The following is a 20,554-nucleotide window of genomic DNA, read 5'->3' as shown; positions in this document are numbered from 1 at the left end:
GCATGCATTTAGTTTTACTTGCATTTAAGAGCAGTTGGAGGCCACGGAAGGAGAGTTGTATGGCATTGAAGCTCGTCTGGAGGTTAGTTAACACAGTGTCCAAAGAAGGGCCAGAATTATACAGAATGGTGTCGTCTGCGTAGAGGTGGATCAGAGAATCACCAGCAGCAAGAGCGACATCATTGATGTATATAGAGAAAAGAGTCGGCCCGAGAATTGAACCCTGTGGCACCCCCATAGAGACTGCCAGAGGTCCGGACAACAGGCCCTCCGATTTGACACATTGAACTCTATCTGAGAAGTAGTTGGTGAACCAAGCGAGGCAGTCATTTGAGAAACCAAGGCGTGATGGGGGATAGGGAAAGGATGGAGAGACAGAATGGAAGGAGGAACAGTGGGAAGGAGAGAGATTAGGAAGAACACATTAACAGAATGTAGAAACAAAATGAACTCTGTGGAAACTAAACCAGAGGAAGATTAAATCAAAACACATTATGCAGCCCTGAAAAATAAGCTGCATTCAAATCCTCTGAAATTGTATGTAACTTTTTGTAACTATTGTACTCCAACTTTCCTTCTTCTCCACTGTGTCTAGCAGTACCTATGATAGCTTACAATAACTGCTTATTAACATGAATGAATATTGCAGCACCTGAACGCCCCTCTGATTTCACTTACAACAGACACAGCATCTTAACACTTCTTTCAGGATCACAGCATAGAGTGAGAAAGTATCACGGTTATGACTATAAAGTAACAAAATAGCCTTGATGCTACTGTTTTGCATATAAAACACAAGATAAACGTAACACACCTGCTATGGCTGTTAAAGGCCCAGTGCAGTCAAACACGTTATTTTCTTATGTTTCATAAACAGTATATATATATGAGGTTGTAATAATACTGTAAATTGTGAAAATTATGATAATACTGGTGACATAACCAGGTGGTAAATTAATTAATTAAATTAATAGACCAATAAGAAAAAGGTTCCAAACCTCCATGCCAATAACAGCTAGTATTACACTCCTCACTCAGACCACTCCCAGACAGTCATAGCAAAACTATTTCTTGAGAAATTGCCCTTTGCTTAGAAGCTATTTGTTTATTTTGAACCATTTTAATTGAAAACCCATCACAGTAAGGTACTTTAATTGTTACCCAGAAATGATTTGATATTGAGATAAAAACATGTAGACTGGACCTTTATACCCATTCCCCCTCAGTATTCCATGGCTGCATCAATGACACCCTATGCCCTTGTGGGTCCTGGTCAAAAGTAGCACTTAATAGGGTCCCATTTGGGATACCTACCATGTTGAGCAGCACATTAATAAAGTGTGGAAGTAAAAGGCAGTAGATTAAAATTCGTCCTCACCTTGAATTTGTTGCCGACGCTGATGAAGCTGAGCTTGCCGGCCTTCTGTTTCGAGTCCTTGGTGTTGTTGGAGTTCTCAAAGAGCTCCCGGATAAACCGGTCCTTAGACTCACTCACCAGGCACTCCAGGGACATGTGCAGTGCATCATTGTTCTTCTCCACAAACTTGGTCTGCAATTCAGAGAAAATGTAGAACCTTGAAGATGCAGAAGCACATCCAGTTCAGAAAAATGCTACTCTGGTTGGAAGATAAGTGGGGCAACTTGTGATTAAAAAAAATAATAATTCCACATGCTGGGTTTTGTGCAGGTTTCAAAGAGGAGGAGAATGTTTGGTTGGAGATGCTGCAGTATAGGCCTACCACAAGGACATAGGGGATTACTTAAACAGACCGAAGTCTGATGATATAAAAAGGTGTAATGTTGATGTTTTCTAGCCTTCATCCTGCGGTGTCATTTTGTGAACATAAATATACCGTCTCATAGCACACCGCTCCTGCAAAGTGTCTGACGATGAATCCCTCGTCATCCCTCACATTCCTGTGAACTTGCAGCTTTGATTTCCGGGGCACCTGAGGAAAAAAATACAACCACAGAAACAAGACTTATTCCAATGGCTTAACAAACCCATGACTGACATTACGGACGATAAAACGCACACAACCTATAAGTACACAGAGAAAGGACATGAATCCTGGTTAAAGTAAGAACTCACGGTCAGTCGGAAGTGGTTCTTGTGCTTGTTGTGTACAGTCTCTGCAAAGTGCTGGTCGCTGGGCTGAGGTAGACGGTTCTCTTCATCCAGGATGTCCAGGATGCCCACCAGCTTGGCCTCCACAAGGTCTGTAGACAGACACAGCGGTCAGGAGTCAGGGGTCAAGAGATCCCAAATTGACTGTATCCAATAAGTCAGTGTAGCCTTAGAGCTATCCTAGCCTGTTGCTTCACGTATTTCATTAGGGGTTTAGTCTTTGTATAGTCCAGGGCCACTGACGGTGTAAGATATCCAATTACGCTAGGGAAGGGAGGTGTACCTGTCAAAAACCAATTTAAGGTGTAATAAAATAATGAAAATGTTTCAGTTCAGAATAGGCTGACCTTGACCTACACAGACCACTTTGCACGAGAGAACAACGGCTCATTAAGACATGACTGAATGACACATCCATAGTTAGAGCTGCAGTGACTCACTCTTTCCATAGGTTATAGAGAGAGAGAGCGAGAGAGCGAGAGAGAGAGAGAGAGAGAGCGAGAGAGAGAGAGAGAGAGAGAGAGAGAGAGAGAGAGAGAGAGAGAGCGAGAGAGAGCGAGAGAGAGAGAGAGAGAGAGAGAGAGAGAGAGAGAGAGAGAGAGCGAGAGAGCGAGAGAGCGAGAGAGCAGGTGTTTTATGCATAGAAAAGTCAGTAAAAAAGAAAGAAATTGGGATGGAAAAATATTTTCAGTGTAAACTTAAACGACTCAAACCTAAATAATTTTACATAAAATAATCTTAAAGAACAAACAATCACCTAAATCAATGATGCATTCAGGCGTATTTTTGTCCCCTTTGATTCTGATATAATGTATGAGTCACTCGGATAGCATAAACCATGGCAAGATGTATAGAATTTCAGGAAATTAGCTTTAAAACTGCTCAAAGAATATCTCCAACCCATGACTAAATGTGTAGAATTGCAGGAAGTTAGCTTTAAATGGCAACAGCGGCCAATAGGACGGCCTCTAAGATTTTCCGTCTGCGACCGCGCCCTTGACCACGCCCACTGCCACGCCAACCACCAAAGTGGTCCAGAAGAAACCCTAGAATGGAGCTTCTCACTGCCTATTTCCTCTTTTGTGTCTTAGTTTAAACAACGGGTTGCTCAAACAGAATGTGTTTGACATATACAAGCTCAAAGCTGCATATTCTTGGGATTGCTCGCCGCAACGCCACAGGCGACCTATTACAGTATAATTACAATAGACCGTCCCTTACTCTTTTTTCCTCTGCCAATCCAGGAGGATATACACTGCTCAAAAAAGGGCAATAAAGGGAACACTAAAATAACACATCCTAGATCTGAATGAATGAAATCTTCTTATTAAATACTTTTTTCTTTACATAGTTGAATGTGCTGACAACAAAATCACACAAAAATTATCAATGGAAATCAAATTTATCAACCCATGGAGGTCTGGATTTGGAGTCACACTCAAAATTAAAGTGGAAAACCACACTACAGGCTGATCCAACTTTGATGTAATGTCCTTAAAACAAGTCAAAATGAGGCTCAGTAGTGTGTGTGGCCTCCATGTGCCTGTATGACCTCCCTACAACGCCTGGGCATGCTCCTGATGAGGTGGCGGATGGTCTCCTGAGGGATCTCCTCCTAGACCTGGACTAAAGCATCCGCCAACTCCTGGACAGTCTGTGGTGCAACGTGGCGTTGGTGGATGGAGCGAGACATGATGTCCCAGATGTGCTCAATTGGATTCAGGTCTGGGGAACGGGCGGGCCAGTGCATAGCATCAATGCCTTCCTCTTGCAGGAACTGCTGACACACTCCAGCCACATGAGGTCTAGCATTGTCTTGCATTAGGAGGAACCCAGGGCCAACCGCACCAGAATATGGTCTCACAAGGGGTCTGAGGATCTCATCTCGGTACCTAATGGCAGTCAGGCTACCTCTGGCGAGCACATGGAGGGCTGTGCGGCCCCCCAAAGAAATGCCACCCCACACCATGACTGACCCACCGCCAAACCGGTCATGCTGGAGGATGTTGCAGGCAGCAGAACGTTCTCCACGGCGTCTCCAGACTCTGTCACGTCTGTCACATGTGCTCATGTGCACAGTGTGAACCTGCTTTCATCTGTGAAGAGCACAGGGCGCCAGTGGCGAATTTGCCAATCTTGGTGTTCTCTGGCAAATGCCAAACGTCCTGCACGGTGTTTGGCTGTAAGCACAACCCCCACCTGTGGACGTCGGGCCCTCATACCACCCTCATGGAGTCTGTTTCTGACCGTTTGAGCAGACACATGCACATTTGTGGCCTGCTGGAGGTCATTTTGCAGGGCTCTGGCAGTGCTCCACCTGCTCCTCCTTGCACAAAGGCGGAGGTAGCGGTCCTGCTGCTGGGTTGTTGTCCTCCTACGGCCTCCTCCACGTCTCCTGATGTACTGGCCTGTCTCCTGGTAGCGCCTCCATGCTCTGGACACTACGCTGACAGACACAGCAAACCTTCTTGCCACAGCTCGCATTGATGTGCCATCCTGGATGAGCTGCACTACCTGAGCCACTTGTGTGGGTTGTAGACTCCGTCTCATGCTACCACTAGAGTGAAAGCACCGCCAGCATTCAAAAGTGACCAAAACATCAGCCAGGAAGCATAGGAACTGAGAAGTGGTCTGTGGTCACCACCTGCAGAACCACTCCTTTATTGGGGGTTCACAGCATGTGAAATTTATTGTCAATCAGTGTTGCTTCCTAAGTGGACAGTTTGATTTCACAGAAGTGTGATTGACTTGGAGTTACATTGTGTTGTTTAAGTGTTCCCTTTATTTTTTTGAGCAGTGTATCATTTCTCATACACAGCAATGCACAGTCATTTTGGGGGAGGAAGAGACCCCATTACGCCGAGCCAGTCCCCATTCCGCAGAGCCAGGCCCCATTCCGCAGAGCCAGGCCCCATTCCGCAGAGCCAGGCCCCATTCCGCAGAGCCAGGCCCCGTTCCGCAGAGCCAGGCCCCGTTCCGCAGAGCCAGGCCCCGTTCCGCAGAGCCAGGCCCCGTTCAAGAGTTTAACTTCCCTCAGAGAAAACAGCTGTTCCAGCTTCCCATGCAGAGACAGATCTCTAGTCAGAAGAACATGGAATGGCAACACATTGATAAAACAGGGGGAAAACACTGGAAACTAGGTGGAGGATACTGTACGTAGGCTAACCCTCTGAAATGATGTGCACGAAATGGTATTAAGATTAGACAAACCTATGCAGTCCTGATTGTCAACATACCGGACCTCGTTCACTCCAAGGCCCTCCTTCTGATACAGCTCTTGTTCCTAGAATTTGAAACAGAACAGTTCCAATAACAAACATTTATAATGACCTTCAGAATGACATTCAGAATATAATTGAATATTGTTTATTATACAAGATAGTTCTCTACTATAATGAGGCCAAGGACTCCAATGTATTCAAATAAATCCGTCAAGAGTTGCTTTTCTATCTATTGTGCAATAACACATTACTTTACCAAGGTCTCTGACTAGGGTTGCAAAGTTATGGGAATGTTCAATAAATTCCCTGGTTTTCCCCAAATCCCGGTTGGAGGATTCCTGAAATCAGGAAGGAATAAGCAGGAAATCCAGAATCCTCCAAACAGGATTTCTAGAAAACCAAGTTCACGGAATTTTGCAACATCATCTCTGACAAATATAACTGAATCCAAATGTCAAGGTTTCCTTCTGCTTGTTGCAAACACCTGGGCTCATTCTCAGTTCATCTTTTCTCGATTTCTTGCATCCTCTCTTCTTGCCTCCTTCTCAAAACGCATTGAAGAAGGTCCGATGGGAGGGACCCATGGACATACCCTTCAAATAGCTTAGAAGGAGGCGAGGAGATGCTAGGAATCGCAGAAAGACAACTTGAAGTTGATCCCTGGTTAGACAACTGGGATATCAGTTAAGGAGGCAGGGACATTGGGATGAACACACACAGACCCTGGAAGAAGAACTCACCTCTTTCAGGATGCGCTCGTTGAAGAACTGCTGCAGCTTCTCGTTACAGTAGTTGATGCAGAACTGCTCAAAGCTGTTGTGCTCAAAGTACTCTGGAAGAGAGACATCAGGAAACGAAAACACATTAAAAAACCAAGCACTTTAGCCGTAAACCACCACTGTCTCTGACTAATGGACTCTTGCAATTATATGCAATGTGTGGTTCATGTTATGTTCTGTATAATGTTGTCTCGTGGGGAAATGTCTGTTGTTGTTGAAGTTGTTTTATGGACAATTATGCTGTAAAACCATTTTCCCCCTGAGGGATAATAAATTGTGCTACTACTATCATATCATGTGGCATCGTGTATCACATCCATAGAACACATATGCCCAGTGCCTTCAGAAAGTATTCACACCCCTTGACTTTTTACACGTGTTAGAGCCTGAATTTAAAATGGATTGAATGTAGATTCTGTGTCACTGGCCTACACACAATACCCCCATAATGTCAAAGTGGAATAGTTTATTTTTAGAAATGAAAAGATGACATTTCTTGAGTCAATAAGTATTCAACCCCTTTGTTATGGCAAGCCTAAATATGTTCAAGAGTTAAAATATGCGTCACATAATAAGTTGAATGGACCTAAGACAATAACATAGCATGGCAGCAACACATGAAAACACAGCATGCATGGTAGCAACACAACTTGACAACAACATGGTAGCAGCACAAAACATGGTACAAACATTATTGGGCACAGACAACAGCACAAAGGACAAGAAGGTAGAGAGAACAATACATCTCGATAAGCAGCCACAACTGTCAGTAAGTATCCATGATTGAGTCTTTGAATGAAGAGATGGAGATAAAACGGTCCAGTTTGAGTGTTTTTTGCAGCTCGTTTTTGAATGAATGCCTCATCTCTGTACCCCACACATACAATTATCTGTAAGGTCCCTCAGTTGAGCAGAACATTTCAAACACAGATTCAACCACAAATACCAGGGAGGTTTTCCAATGCCTTGCAAAGAAGAGCAACTATTGGAAGATGGGTAAAAGAAGCTGACAAAAAAGCTGAATATCCCTTTGAGCATGGTGAAGTTGTTAATTACACTTTGGATGGTGTATCAATACACCCAGTCATTACAAAGATACATGTGTCCTTCCTAACTTGCCGGAGAGGAAAGATACAGCTCAGGGACTTCACCATGAGGCCAATGGTGACTTTAAAGCAGTTACAGAGTTTAATGGCTGTAACAGGAGAAAACTGAGGATGGATCAATAACATTGTAGTTACTCCACAATACTAACCTAATTGACAGAGGAAAGATGGAAGCATGTACAGAATACAAATATTCCATGCATCCTATTTGCATTAAGGCACTAAAGTAATACTGCTAAAAAGTATGTGCCAAAGCAATTCACTTTCTGTCCTGAATACAAATTGGGGCAAATCCAATTCAACACATTACAGAGTACCACTCTGAATATTTTCAAGCATAGTGGTGGCTGCATCCTGTTATGGGTATGCTTGTAATCGTCAAGGACTGCTTGTAATCATTAAAGACTGAGGAGTTTTTCAGGATAAAAAAGAAACGGAATCCTAGAGGAAAACCTGGTTCACTCTACTTTCCAACAAACTCTGAGATTAATTCCCCTTTCAGCAGAACAATAACCTGAAATAACAAGGCCAAATCTACACTGGAGTTGCTTACCAAAAAGACTGAATTTTCCAGAGTGGCCGAGTTACAGTTTTGACTTAAATTTGTTTGAGAATCTATGGCAAAACCTGAAAATGGTTGTCTAGCAATGATCAACAACCAATCTGACAGAGCTTGAAGAATTTTGAAAATAAAAATGGGCAAATGTTACACAACCTAGGTGTGGAAACCTCTTAGAGACTTACCCAGAAAGACTCGCAGCTGTAATCGTAGGCAAAGGTGCTTCAACAAAGTATTGACTCAGGGGTGTGAATACTTACGTAAATCAGATATTCCTGACAACCTTTTTTAAATACATTTGCAACAATTTCTAAAAACAAACTTCGCAATTATGGGGTATTAAGTGTAGATGGGTGAGATGTATTTAAATGTTTTATAAATGTTGAATTCAGGCTGTAACACACCAAAATATGGAATAAGTCAAGAGGTATGAATACTTTCAGAAAGCCCTGTACAAAGGGCACATAGAAGGTGTACAGACCGAAGCCTGCGATATCCAGAACCCCGATGAAGTTGGCAGAGGAGTGGAAGGGGAAACACTGGTTGACCCTGGTGACCACGTGGTCAAACAGCCGGCTGTACACAGCCTTGGCCAGGGCGTCCCGTGCGTTGTTTGCCTGCTCCACTTTCAGTGGCACTCTGGAGGGAGAGAGAGGGGGGAGAGAGAGAGAGCAAGAGCGAGAACATCACTGAACTGAAATTAATAAACTTGACGTTTCTGTACGCAAAGCACATTTCTGTGAATAACATTCAATGAAGTATATCTGATCTAAAACTAATTAATCGCACGAGGGGAAATTGGATTTGTCAACAGCAAATAAACATACAGCCACAACGTATAAACCTGAGCACTGGTGGCTGGTGAAAGAAGTAGCCCACAACTCAAAGACGACAGAGTCACTCACTAATCTCTGACTGCAGTCAAGTATGCAGCTCAATAATTACAGACCATAGAGAGAGGGCTAAGAATGAAGAGGAATGGAAAAACGTACAATATGAATACCCCGTGGACTTAAAGTTTCTCAACAAGCTTTACATCTGCCCTTTTCTTTACAAACATCATTGTCATGCACTTTAGGCATGACAGAAAATAACTCATTCTTATCTGTGGTACTTAGCAGTTCTCTGAGTACTTAATGTCTATGTCCAAGTCCACCTTAATAATGATTTCAGATTCTTTTCACACACATTCACCTCCATTACACACACACACCTCCTCTCTCTCTCTCTCTCTCTCTCTCTCTCTCGGGGCAGGACATATCCATTATCCTGTCCCCACTATGCATCTCCCTTCAGCACTGGCTGATGTGTTGAGATGACAGCCACATCCCACAAGATAAGGACTCTCCATGATAACCTAATCCATGATGACCCCATCCTCACCCCAACTCCCCAACTCGTTTTACACCCTTGACCCCCCAGCTCTCAGTACACACCTGGCCTCGCTCGCTTGCTCTTTCGCTCTAACACCACATGTTTAATTCATTATCCCCTTGCTTCTTCCAGCCAGTGAGAAGAGCCCATAGCCCCCAGTTAAAACATTTGAATACAAAGGTTAAGCCTTGGCCTCTCATTAAAAAAACAAGAGGTTTGCCATTACACTAAACAGTAGCGGTGACGCATGTATCCCCTATGAAGCCCACATGCTCTATGATCTCCATAACATACTCTCCGGCACCATGTTCTCAGATGTAATCAGGAAGTTGAGAAGCTCACATCTCATTAAATTAGCTTTAAATGAGTCTGTGTAGTGAACATGTATATCGGTTTGCTGAGAGATTGGAAGACTGTACACCCTGCCGTCGCTGAACTACCGAGTCCGCCACAGAACTCACCATGGTGGGGTAAACACGATTAACGTCCCTCTCTCCCACTCTCTGCCTCGCACATATAAACACCTTAAAGCTAGTCCCCAAACAAACTAACATTTAGCTAGCTACGGCTTTCCCCCTTACATAAGTAATAAAAATAGCCCCGCTATAGTGGTGGAGCCGCAGACAGAGAGACGTTTGAAATCCACACCCACCCTTTATAAGACACTTACTGCAACTATACTCACACATTGCTATTGTTGCTATTAATTAAAACAGAAGATTATTTACATTTTAGTCATTTAGCAGACACTCTTATCCAGAGTGACTTACAGCACTGAATGCATTCATTTATGTACTAGTCCCCCGTGGGAATCGAACCCACAACCCTGGCGTTGCAAGCGCCATGCTCTAACAACTGAGCTACTAGGGACCACAAAGTACTGTACACCACTAACTCATTGCTTATTATTATGCCCTCTTAATGAAACGTGAGAGCTCTCCCTCTCACCACAGCATGCATACAGACCTTGGCCCTGGTCAAAAGTAGTGCACTATACGTAGGAAATAGGGTGTCATTTAGGAAGCATTCATAAAGGCACAGCCAGGCCCATATAAACCAGCACTTCAAGCACAAGTACTGTGCAAAAAAGTGTCTCTCGCTCCACAGATGAAACAACAGACAAACATTAGTGTGGGAGGGCGGGTGGGAGGGTAATTGCAGGTAGCGAGTGGCTTGGCATTCAGGTTGGCGAGCCGAGGGAGTGCCAAGCTGCCCGTACAACAATTACAGTCAGGCATTAGAAAGACTGAGCCACGGCTAAATACATGCAAAGCCTTGGCGTAGATAGAGATAGGGACTGTTTCCTAAATGGCACCATATTTCCTATAGTGCTCTGTCAAATGTAGTGCACTATATAGGGCAGGGATCATCAACTAGATTCAGTCGCGTGCAGATGTTGTTTTCTTGAGCATATGGTCAGGGGGCCGGAACATAATTACATCATTTGTAGACTGCAAATTGACCGCAAGAAGATTTAACAGACCGCCCAAACAGATATAATATTTGACTAAAATATTACTTATCTCTTGCGCAAATAGCCTACAACTGTGTCTGTCCGGAGCTCACTGGAGCAGAAACTCTAAAGGCCCAGAATACTTTAAGTTTGCCAGCATGAGCTTTGGGCCTTGACCAAGTTCATAGAGTTTCAAGTTCCTTGCAGACAGACCATGCATAGCCAATGTGATTTTAAGGATATACAGTGGGGCAAAAAAGTATTTAGTCAGCCACCAATTGTGCAAGTTCTCCCACTTAAAAAGATGAGAGAGGCCTGTAATTTTCATCATAGGTACACTTCAACTATGACAGACAAAATGAGAAAAAAAAATCCAGAAAATCACATTGTAGGATTTTTTATGAATTTCTTTGCAAATTATGGTGGAAAATAAGTATTTGGTCAATAACAAAAGTTTCTCAATACTTTGTTATATACCCTTTGTTGGCAATGACAGAGGTCAAACGTTTTCTGTAAGTCTTCACAAGGTTTTCACACACTGTTGCTGGTATTTTGGCCCATTCCTCCATGCAGATCTCCTCTAGAGCAGTGATGTTTTGGGGCTGTTGCTGGGCAACACGGACTTTCAACTCCCTCCAAAGATTTTCTATGGGGTTGAGATCTGGAGACTGGCTAGGCCACTCCAGGACCTTGAAATGCTTCTTACGAAGCCACTCCTTCGTTGCCCGGGCGGTGTGTTTGGGATCATTGTCATGCTGAAAGACCCAGCCACGTTTCATCTTCAATGCCCTTGCTGATGGAAGGAGGTTTTCACTCAAAATCTCACGATACATGGCCCCATTCATTCTTTCCTTTACACGGATCAGTCGTCCTGGTCCCTTTGCAGAAAAACAGCCCCAAAGCATGATGTTTCCACCCCCATGCTTCACAGTAGGTATGGTGTTCTTTGGATGCAACTCAGCATTTTTTGTCCTCCAAACACAACGAGTTGAGTCTATTTTGGTTTCATCTGACCATATGACATTCTCCCAATCTTCTTCTGGATCATCCAAATGCTCTCTAGCAAACTTCAGACGGGCCTGGACATGTACTGGCTTAAGCAGGGGGACACGTCTGGCACTGCAGGATTTGAGTCCCTGGCGGCGTAGTGTGTTACTGATGGTAGGCTTTGTTACTTTGGTCCCAGCTCTCTGCAGGTCATTCACTAGGTCCCCCCGTGTGGTTCTGGGATTTTTGCTCACCGTTCTTGTGATCATTTTGACCCCACGGGGTGAGATCTTGCGTGGAGCCCCAGATCGAGGGAGATTATCAGTGGTCTTGTATGTCTTCCATTTCCTAATAATTGCTCCCACAGTTGATTTCTTCAAACCAAGCTGCTTACCTATTGCAGATTCAGTCTTCCCAGCCTGGTGCAGGTCTACAATTTTGTTTCTGGTGTCCTTTGACAGCTCTTTGGTCTTGGCCATAGTGGAGTTTGGAGTGTGACTGTTTGAGGTTGTGGACAGGTGTCTTTTATACTGATAACAAGTTCAAACAGGTGCCATTAATACAGGTAACGAGTGGAGGACAGAGGAGCCTCTTAAAGAAGAAGTTACAGGTCTGTGAGAGCCAGAAATCTTGCTTGTTTGTAGGTGACCAAATACTTAATTTCCACCATAACTTCGTCAACCATTTTGAAAAGAAGGTCGACGACATCCGATCCTCGTTTGCTAAGTCAAACGACACCGCTGGTTCTGCTCACACTGCCCTACCCTGTGCTTTGACCTCTTTCTCCCCTCTCTCTCCAGATGAAATCTCGCGTCTTGTGACGGCCGGCCGCCCAACAACCTGCCCGCTTGACCCTATCCCCTCCTCTCTTCTCCAGACCATTTCCGGAGACCTTCTCCCTTACCTCACCTCGCTCATCAACTCATCCTTGACCGCTGGCTACGTCCCTTCCGTCTTCAAGAGAGCGAGAGTTGCACCCCTTCTGAAAAAACCTACACTCGATCCCTCCGATGTCAACAACTACAGACCAGTATCCCTTCTTTCTTTTCTCTCCAAAACTCTTGAACGTGCCGTCCTTGGCCAGCTCTCCTGCTATCTCTCTCAGAATGACCTTCTTGATCCAAATCAGTCAGGTTTCAAGACTAGTCATTCAACTGAGACTGCTCTTCTCTGTGTCACGGAGGCGCTCCGCACTGCTAAAGCTAACTCTCTCTCCTCTGCTCTCATCCTTCTAGACCTATCGGCTGCCTTTGATACTGTGAACCATCAGATCCTCCTCTCCACCCTCTCCGAGCTGGGCATCTCCGGCACGGCCCACGCTTGGATTGCGTCCTACCTGACAGGTCGCTCCTACCAGGTGGCGTGGCGAGAATCTGTCTCCGCACCACGTGCTCTCACCACTGGTGTCCCCCAGGGCTCTGTTCTAGGCCCTCTCCTATTCTCGCTATACACCAAGTCACTTGGCTCTGTCATATCCTCACATGGTCTCTCCTATCATTGCTATGCAGACGACACACAATTAATCTTCTCCTTTCCCCCCTCTGATAACCAGGTGGTGAATCGCATCTCTGCATGTCTGGCAGACATATCAGTGTGGATGACGGATCACCACCTCAAGCTGAACCTCGGCAAGACGGAGCTGCTCTTCCTCCCGGGGAAGGACTGCCCGTTCCATGATCTCGCCATCACGGTTGACAACTCCATTGTGTCCTCCTCCCAGAGTGCTAAGAACCTTGGCGTGATCCTGGACAACACCCTGTCGTTCTCAACTAACATCAAGGCGGTGACCCGTTCCTGTAGGTTCATGCTCTACAACATTCGCAGAGTACGACCCTGCCTCACGCAGGAAGCGGCGCAGGTCCTAATCCAGGCACTTGTCATCTCCCGTCTGGATTACTGCAACTCGCTGTTGGCTGGGCTCCCTGCCTGTGCCATTAAACCCCTACAACTCATCCAGAACGCCGCAGCCCGTCTGGTGTTCAACTTTCCCAAGTTCTCTCACGTCACCCCGCTCCTCCGCTCTCTCCACTGGCTTCCAGTTGAAGCTCGCATCCGCTACAAGACCATGGTGCTTGCCTACGGAGCTGTGAGGGGAACGGCACCTCCGTACCTTCAGGCTCTGATCAGGCCCTACACCCAAACAAGGGCACTGCGTTCATCCACCTCTGGCCTGCTCGCCTCCCTACCTCTGAGGAAGTACAGTTCCCGCTCAGCCCAGTCAAAACTGTTCGCTGCTCTGGCACCCCAATGGTGGAACAAACTCCCTCACGACGCCAGGTCAGCGGAGTCAATCACCACCTTCCGGAGACACCTGAAACCCCACCTCTTTAAGGAATACCTAGGATAGGATAAAGTAATCCTTCTAACCCCCCCCCCTTAAAAGAGTTAGATGCACTATTGTAAAGTGGTTGTTCCACTGGATATCATAAGGTGAATGCACCAATTTGTAAGTCGCTCTGGATAAGAGCGTCTGCTAAATGACTTAAATGTAAAATGTAAATGTAAATAATTTGCAAATTAATTCATAAAAAATCCTACAATGTGATTTTCTGGAATTTGTTTTCTCATTTTGTCTGTCATAGTTGAAGTGTACCTATGATGAAAATTACAGGCCTCTCTCATCTTTTTAAGTGGGAGAACTTGCACAATTGGTGGCTGACTAAATACTTTTTTGCCCCACTGTATATATATTTTTTAAATCAGGATATTTTCTTTATTTGTTGGCTTCATGTAGGCTATTTTTACATATTGGCAATGTCAATAGAATTATTATAGTTATTTTTTTAGATTTGTATAATTTTCATTTAGAAAGAATTTTGATGAACTGCATGACGTGAAGACTTTATTATAAATGAAACTGTTCCATGAAAATATGCATATGAAAACCATCAGTAGAGGAATCCTCAGCAGGCAGATCAGTAGGGAACGGTACGATAACATGGCACTCCAAATGGAAAAGGTTGGTGACCGCTGGTGTAGCCTTTTACTGGCAACTTCAGGAGCTTAGAATCTGTGAAGGCCAGCAGCAGCAGCGGGGAGGAGGGTCAGGAACAGTTCTTTCTTTCTTCTGGTTAGGCTATATTGATCTCTGGCTCCCTCTTCAGTAATGTGTCTTCATTTTTAAATCGCAGTACTTAAAGCATCAGACAAGTTCAGTAGCCTACATATAGTTGATTTCATTCAAAACATAGGTTGTGTCTATATATTGAAAAATACACACTTAAAAGTGTCAACCAATTGATTGGTCGGGGACAGCCCTATGGGAAAACCCTGATATAATGAATAGGGTTCCATTTGGGATGCATGCAGGGACTAGGGGAGTCTTGGAGGAGGGCAAATGCTTGTCTTTTATTCCCTCCATTACTTTGAAGACTTCGGCGCTGTCCATTCCCACAGCAACATGACCGTATTGTTTCCCACAGCAACATGACCGTATCGTTACCCACAGCAACATGACCGTATCGTTACCCACAGCAACATGACCGTATTGTTTCCCACAGCAACATGACCGTATCGTTACCCACAGCAACATGACCGTATCGTTACCCACAGCAACATGACCGTATCGTTACCCACAGCAACATGACCGTATCGTTACCCACAGCAACATGACCTTATCGTTACCCACAGCAACATGACCTTATCGTTTCCCACAGCAACATGACCTTATTGTTTCCCACAGCAACATGACCTTATCGTTACCCACAGCAACATGACCTTATCGTTACCCACAGCAACATGACCTTATCGTTACCCACAGCAACATGACCGTATTGTTTCCCACAGCAACATGACCGTATTGTTTCCCACAGCAACATGACCGTATCGTTACCCACAGCAACATGACCTTATCGTTTCCCACAGCAACATGACCTTATTGTTACCCACAGCAACATGACCTTATTGTTACCCACAGCAACATGACCTTATCGTTTCCCACAGCAACATGACCTTATCGTTACCCACAGCAACATGACCGTATCGTTTCCCACAGCAACATGACCGTATCGTTACCCACAGCAACATGACCTTATCGTTACCCACAGCAACATGACCGTATCGTTACCCACAGCAACATGACCGTATCGTTACCCACAGCAACATGACCTTATTGTTACCCACAGCAACATGACCTTATCGTTTCCCACAGCAACATGATCTTATCGTTACCCACAGCAACATGACCTTATTGTTTCCCACAGCAACATGACCTTATCGTTTCCCACAGCAACATGACCTTATCGTTACCCACAGCAACATGACCGTATCGTTACCCACAGCAACATGACCGTATCGTTACCCACAGCAACATGACCTTATTGTTTCCCACAGCAACATGACCGTATCGTTTCCCACAGCAACATGACCGTATCGTTTCCCACAGCAACATGACCGTATCGTTTCCCACAGCAACATGACCGTATTGTTTCCCACAGCAACATGACCGTATTGTTTCCCACAGCAACATGACCGTATTGTTTCCCACAGCAACATGACCGTATTGTTTCCCACAGCAACATGACCGTATTGTTACCCACAGCAACATGACCGTATTGTTTCCCACAGCAACATGACCGTATTGTTTCCCACAGCAACATGACCGTATTGTTTCCCACAGCAACATGACCGTATCGTTTCCCACAGCAACATGACCGTATCGTTTCCCACAGCAACATGACCGTATCGTTACCCACAGCAACATGACCGTATCGTTACCCACAGCAACATGACCGTATCGTTACCCACAGCAACATGACCTTATTGTTACCCACAGCAACATGACCTTATTGTTTCCCACAGCAACATGACCTTATCGTTTCCCACAGCAACATGACCTTATCGTTTCCCACAGCAACATGACCGTATCGTTACCCACAGCAACATGACCTTATCGTTACCCACAGCAACATGACCGTATCGTTACCCACAGCAACATGACCTTATTGTTTCCCACAGCAACATGACCGTATTGTTTCCCACAGCAACATGACCGTATCGTTTCCCACAGCAACATGACCGTATCGTTACCCACAGCAACATGACCGTATCGTTACCCACAGCAACATGACCGTATCGTTACCCACAGCAACATGACCGTATCGTTTCCCACAGCAACATGACCGTATTGTTTCCCACAGCAACATGACCGTATCGTTACCCACAGCAACATGACCTTATTGTTACCCACAGCAACATGACCTTATTGTTTCCCACAGCAACATGACCTTATCGTTTCCCACAGCAACATGACCGTATCGTTACCCACAGCAACATGACCTTATCGTTACCCACAGCAACATGACCGTATCGTTACCCACAGCAACATGACCTTATTGTTACCCACAGCAACATGACCTTATTGTTTCCCACAGGAACATGACCGTATCGTTTCCCACAGCAACATGACCGTATTGTTTCCCACAGCAACATGACCTTATTGTTTCCCACAGCAACATGACCTTATTGTTTCCCACAGCAACATGACCTTATTGTTTCCCACAGCAACATGACCTTATTGTTTCCCACAGCAACATGACCTTATTGTTTCCCACAGCAACATGACCGTATCGTTACCCACAGCAACATGACCGTATCGTTACCCACAACAACATGACCTTATTGTTTCCCACAGCAACATGACCTTATTGTTTCCCACAGCAACATGACCTTATTGTTTCCCACAGCAACATGACCTTATTGTTTCCCACAGCAACATGACCTTATTGTTTCCCACAGCAACATGACCGTATTGTTTCCCACAGCAACATGACCTTATTGTTTCCCACAGCAACATGACCTTATTGTTTCCCACAGCAACATGACCGTATTGTTTCCCACAGCAACATGACCGTATTGTTTCCCACAGCAACATGACCGTATTGTTTCCCACAGCAACATGACCTTATTGTTTCCCACAGCAACATGACCTTATTGTTTCCCACAGCAACATGACCGTATTGTTTCCCACAGCAACATGACCTTATTGTTTCCCACAGCAACATGACCTTATTGTTTCCCACAGCAACATGACCGTATCGTTACCCACAGCAACATGACCTTATTGTTTCCCACAGCAACATGACCTTATTGTTTCCCACAGCAACATGACCTTATTGTTTCCCACAGCAACATGACCTTATTGTTTCCCACAGCAACATGACCATATTGACTCTTCTCTGCATGTAATACTGTGATTCTCTCTCCTCTTCACTGCTCAGCCCTACCTCTACCAGTGTGTTCTATCATCAACAGGAAAAGTATGGTAGGGCTGAGGGAGGGAGGATGCATGCATGGCTGCTGCTGGCTGATGCTGCGGTGTGTGTGACAGAATAGCGCTCCTATTTTTAACTCTCAGCACAATACTCACTGGGAGTGATGTCGGACACACACACACAAACACAGATACAGTTGAAGTCGGAAGTTTACATACACTTAGGTTGGAGTCATTAAAACTCGTTTTTCAACCACTCCAACAATTTCTTGTTAACAAACTATAGTTTTGGGAAGTCGGTTAAGACATCTACTTTGTGCATGACACAAGTCATTTTTCCTACAATTGTTTACAGAGAATATTTAACTTATAATTCACTGTATCACATTTCCAGTGGGTCAGAAGTTTACATAAACTAAGTTGACTGTGCCTTTAAACGGCTTGATAAATTCCAGAAAATGATGTCATGGCTTTAGAAGCTTCTGATAGCCTAATTGACATCAAATGAGTCAATTGGAGGTGAGTCAATGTGGATGTATTTCAAGGCCTACCTTCAAACTCAGTGCCTCTTTGCTTGACATCATGGGAAAATCAAAAGAAATCAGCCAAGACCTCAGAAAAATAATTGTAGACCAGTAAAACGAGTCCTATATCGACATAACCTGAAAGGCCGCTCAGCAAGGAAGAAGCCACTGCTCCAAAACCGCCATAAAAAAAGCCAGACTATGGTTTGCAAATGCACATGGGGAAAATATTGTACTTTTTGGAGAAATGTCCTCTGATCTGATGAAACAAAAATAGAACTGTTTGGCCATAATGACCATCGTTATGTTTGGAGGACATCAGTCAGGAAGTTAAAGCTTGGTCGCAAATGGGTCTTCCAAATGGACAATGACCCCAAGCATACTTTCAAAGCTGTGGCAAAATGGCTTAAGGACAACAAAGTCAAGGTATTGGAGTGGCCCTGACCTCAGTCCTATAGAAAATTTGTGGGCAGAACTGAAAAAGCGTGTGCGAGTAAGAAGGCCTACAAACCTGACTCAATTACACCAGCTCTGTCAGGAGGAATGGGCCAAAAATTCACCCAACTTATTGTGGGAAGCTTGTGGAAGGGTACCTGAAATGTTTGACCGAAGTGAAACAATTCAAAGGCAATGCTACCAAAAACTAATTGAGTGTATGTAAACTTCTGACCCACTGGGAATGTGATGAAAGAATTAAAAGCTGAAATAAATAATTCTCTCTACTATTATTCTGACATTTCACATTCTTAAAATAAAGTGGTGATCCTAACTGACCTCGGACAGGGAATTTTTACTAGGATTAGATGTCAGGAATTGTGAAAAACTTTGTTTAAATGTATTTGGTTAAGGTGTATGTAAACTTCTGACTTCAAATGTAGATGCACTGTGCATTTCACTACTTTTGACCAGGGCTTTGATGACTTACTTGATAACTGTTCCTTTGGCGCCCCCTGCTGTGGTGAGCATGACCCTGGACGTGAGGCTGACACTCAGGTCCTGCTCTCCCAGACCCAGCAGCTCAGCACAGTACTCCACCGTCTGGCTTGACTGGTTCTTTATGGTGCAGCCACCTGGTGGGACAGACATACAGAACGGTAACGTCGTTTAGTAATGTTGTTCGTAACATTGTGAGGACGATGTTTAGGGGGGTGGGGGGGGGGGGGGGTTGAAAGCCACTCACGTACAAGTTTTACTCTGATGTTAAAAATAAATGGCTTATTCCCATAGAAATGTGATCTTCCTCTGGGCTGTCTGGAACAACATGTGTAATGTGGAGTCGGTGAGTCGAGGAGAGCCCAAGACATTCACACCGTAATGCATCAGCCCTGACAAATGAGAGAATACTAACTTGCACTAACAATACAAATATACAAGATGATTCTGTAAGAGATTACCGCAGAAGACTACAAAGAGTGACATTCACAAAGAAGACACATGAGAACCTTTTCATCAGTTACTCTGATGGCTTTGTATTAATAATGAATGAAGGGGAGGAGAATGACTAGCCCGCAGTGTCCTTGGTGTATATAGTAGCTCCTTAATAGTGAATAAAAGCCCTTTCACAGACTACAACAATGGTGCTTTTCCACTGAGACCCCCACACCAGTGGGCCGCCAGTGTTTTATGTTAATGTGAGCTCTAGTGTTGTGGTGTTTCCATCAGGAGTGTGGCACGAAAGACATGTGGCGAGCAGAATCAACAACCGCTGCATCATTCAAGACTGTTGCTTTGTGAGAAGGTGTTAGAGTTCACTGTTAGACATTGTTATGTAAATGTCAGCTGAAAAGTACCCAGGGAGTAGCTTTCAAGTTCGCCGGAGCCATGGCTCAGTGAGACACGGGGTGCCGGCCCGCGTAGATGGAAACAAAAGTCTGAGCCTTTTGGGTAAAACACTGGTGTACATTGTAAATGGAAATGCGTCACAAGAGGCCACATGGGCCTTCAGAAGGAAGATGAAGATTAAAGTAAATCAATCACAGAGCAGTGTTCTGGCGGACCACAGCAAAATGGCACCTGCTGCCCGGACACAAGGATTATTTTTTTAGTGGGTACAGTGCCTTGCAAAAGTATTCATCCCCCTTGGCTATTATCCAATTTTATTGCATTACAACCTGTAATTGAAATTGATTTTATTTGGATTTCATGTAATGGACATAAACAAAATAGTCAAAATTGGTGAAATGAAATGAAAAAAATAACTTGTTTAAAAAAA

The 20,554-nt window shown here is 44.5% G+C and overlaps 1 protein-coding gene across 5 annotated transcripts in view; it reads right to left on the bottom strand.

Moving 5' to 3' along the window:
• Positions 1-20,554, bottom strand: part of LOC139556177 (unconventional myosin-VI-like) — a 124,054-nt gene that overhangs the window by 47,211 nt on the left and 56,289 nt on the right. For all 5 annotated transcript variants that reach the window (XM_071369768.1, XM_071369771.1, XM_071369772.1 and 2 more), the window contains exons 12-18: positions 19,268-19,412; positions 8,275-8,432; positions 6,090-6,181; positions 5,339-5,411; positions 2,093-2,220; positions 1,854-1,949; positions 1,379-1,549 (exon numbers count right to left, since the gene is read on the bottom strand). In XM_071369768.1, the coding sequence (XP_071225869.1) occupies positions 1,379-1,549; positions 1,854-1,949; positions 2,093-2,220; positions 5,339-5,411; positions 6,090-6,181; positions 8,275-8,432; positions 19,268-19,412 (863 nt within the window). The remainder of the gene's footprint in view (positions 1-1,378; positions 1,550-1,853; positions 1,950-2,092; positions 2,221-5,338; positions 5,412-6,089; positions 6,182-8,274; positions 8,433-19,267; positions 19,413-20,554) is intronic.

Source organism: Salvelinus alpinus, chromosome 27, assembly GCF_045679555.1.
Source record: "Salvelinus alpinus chromosome 27, SLU_Salpinus.1, whole genome shotgun sequence".
Taxonomy (NCBI): domain Eukaryota; kingdom Metazoa; phylum Chordata; class Actinopteri; order Salmoniformes; family Salmonidae; genus Salvelinus; species Salvelinus alpinus.
This window is presented reverse-complemented; position numbering and strand designations above follow the sequence as displayed.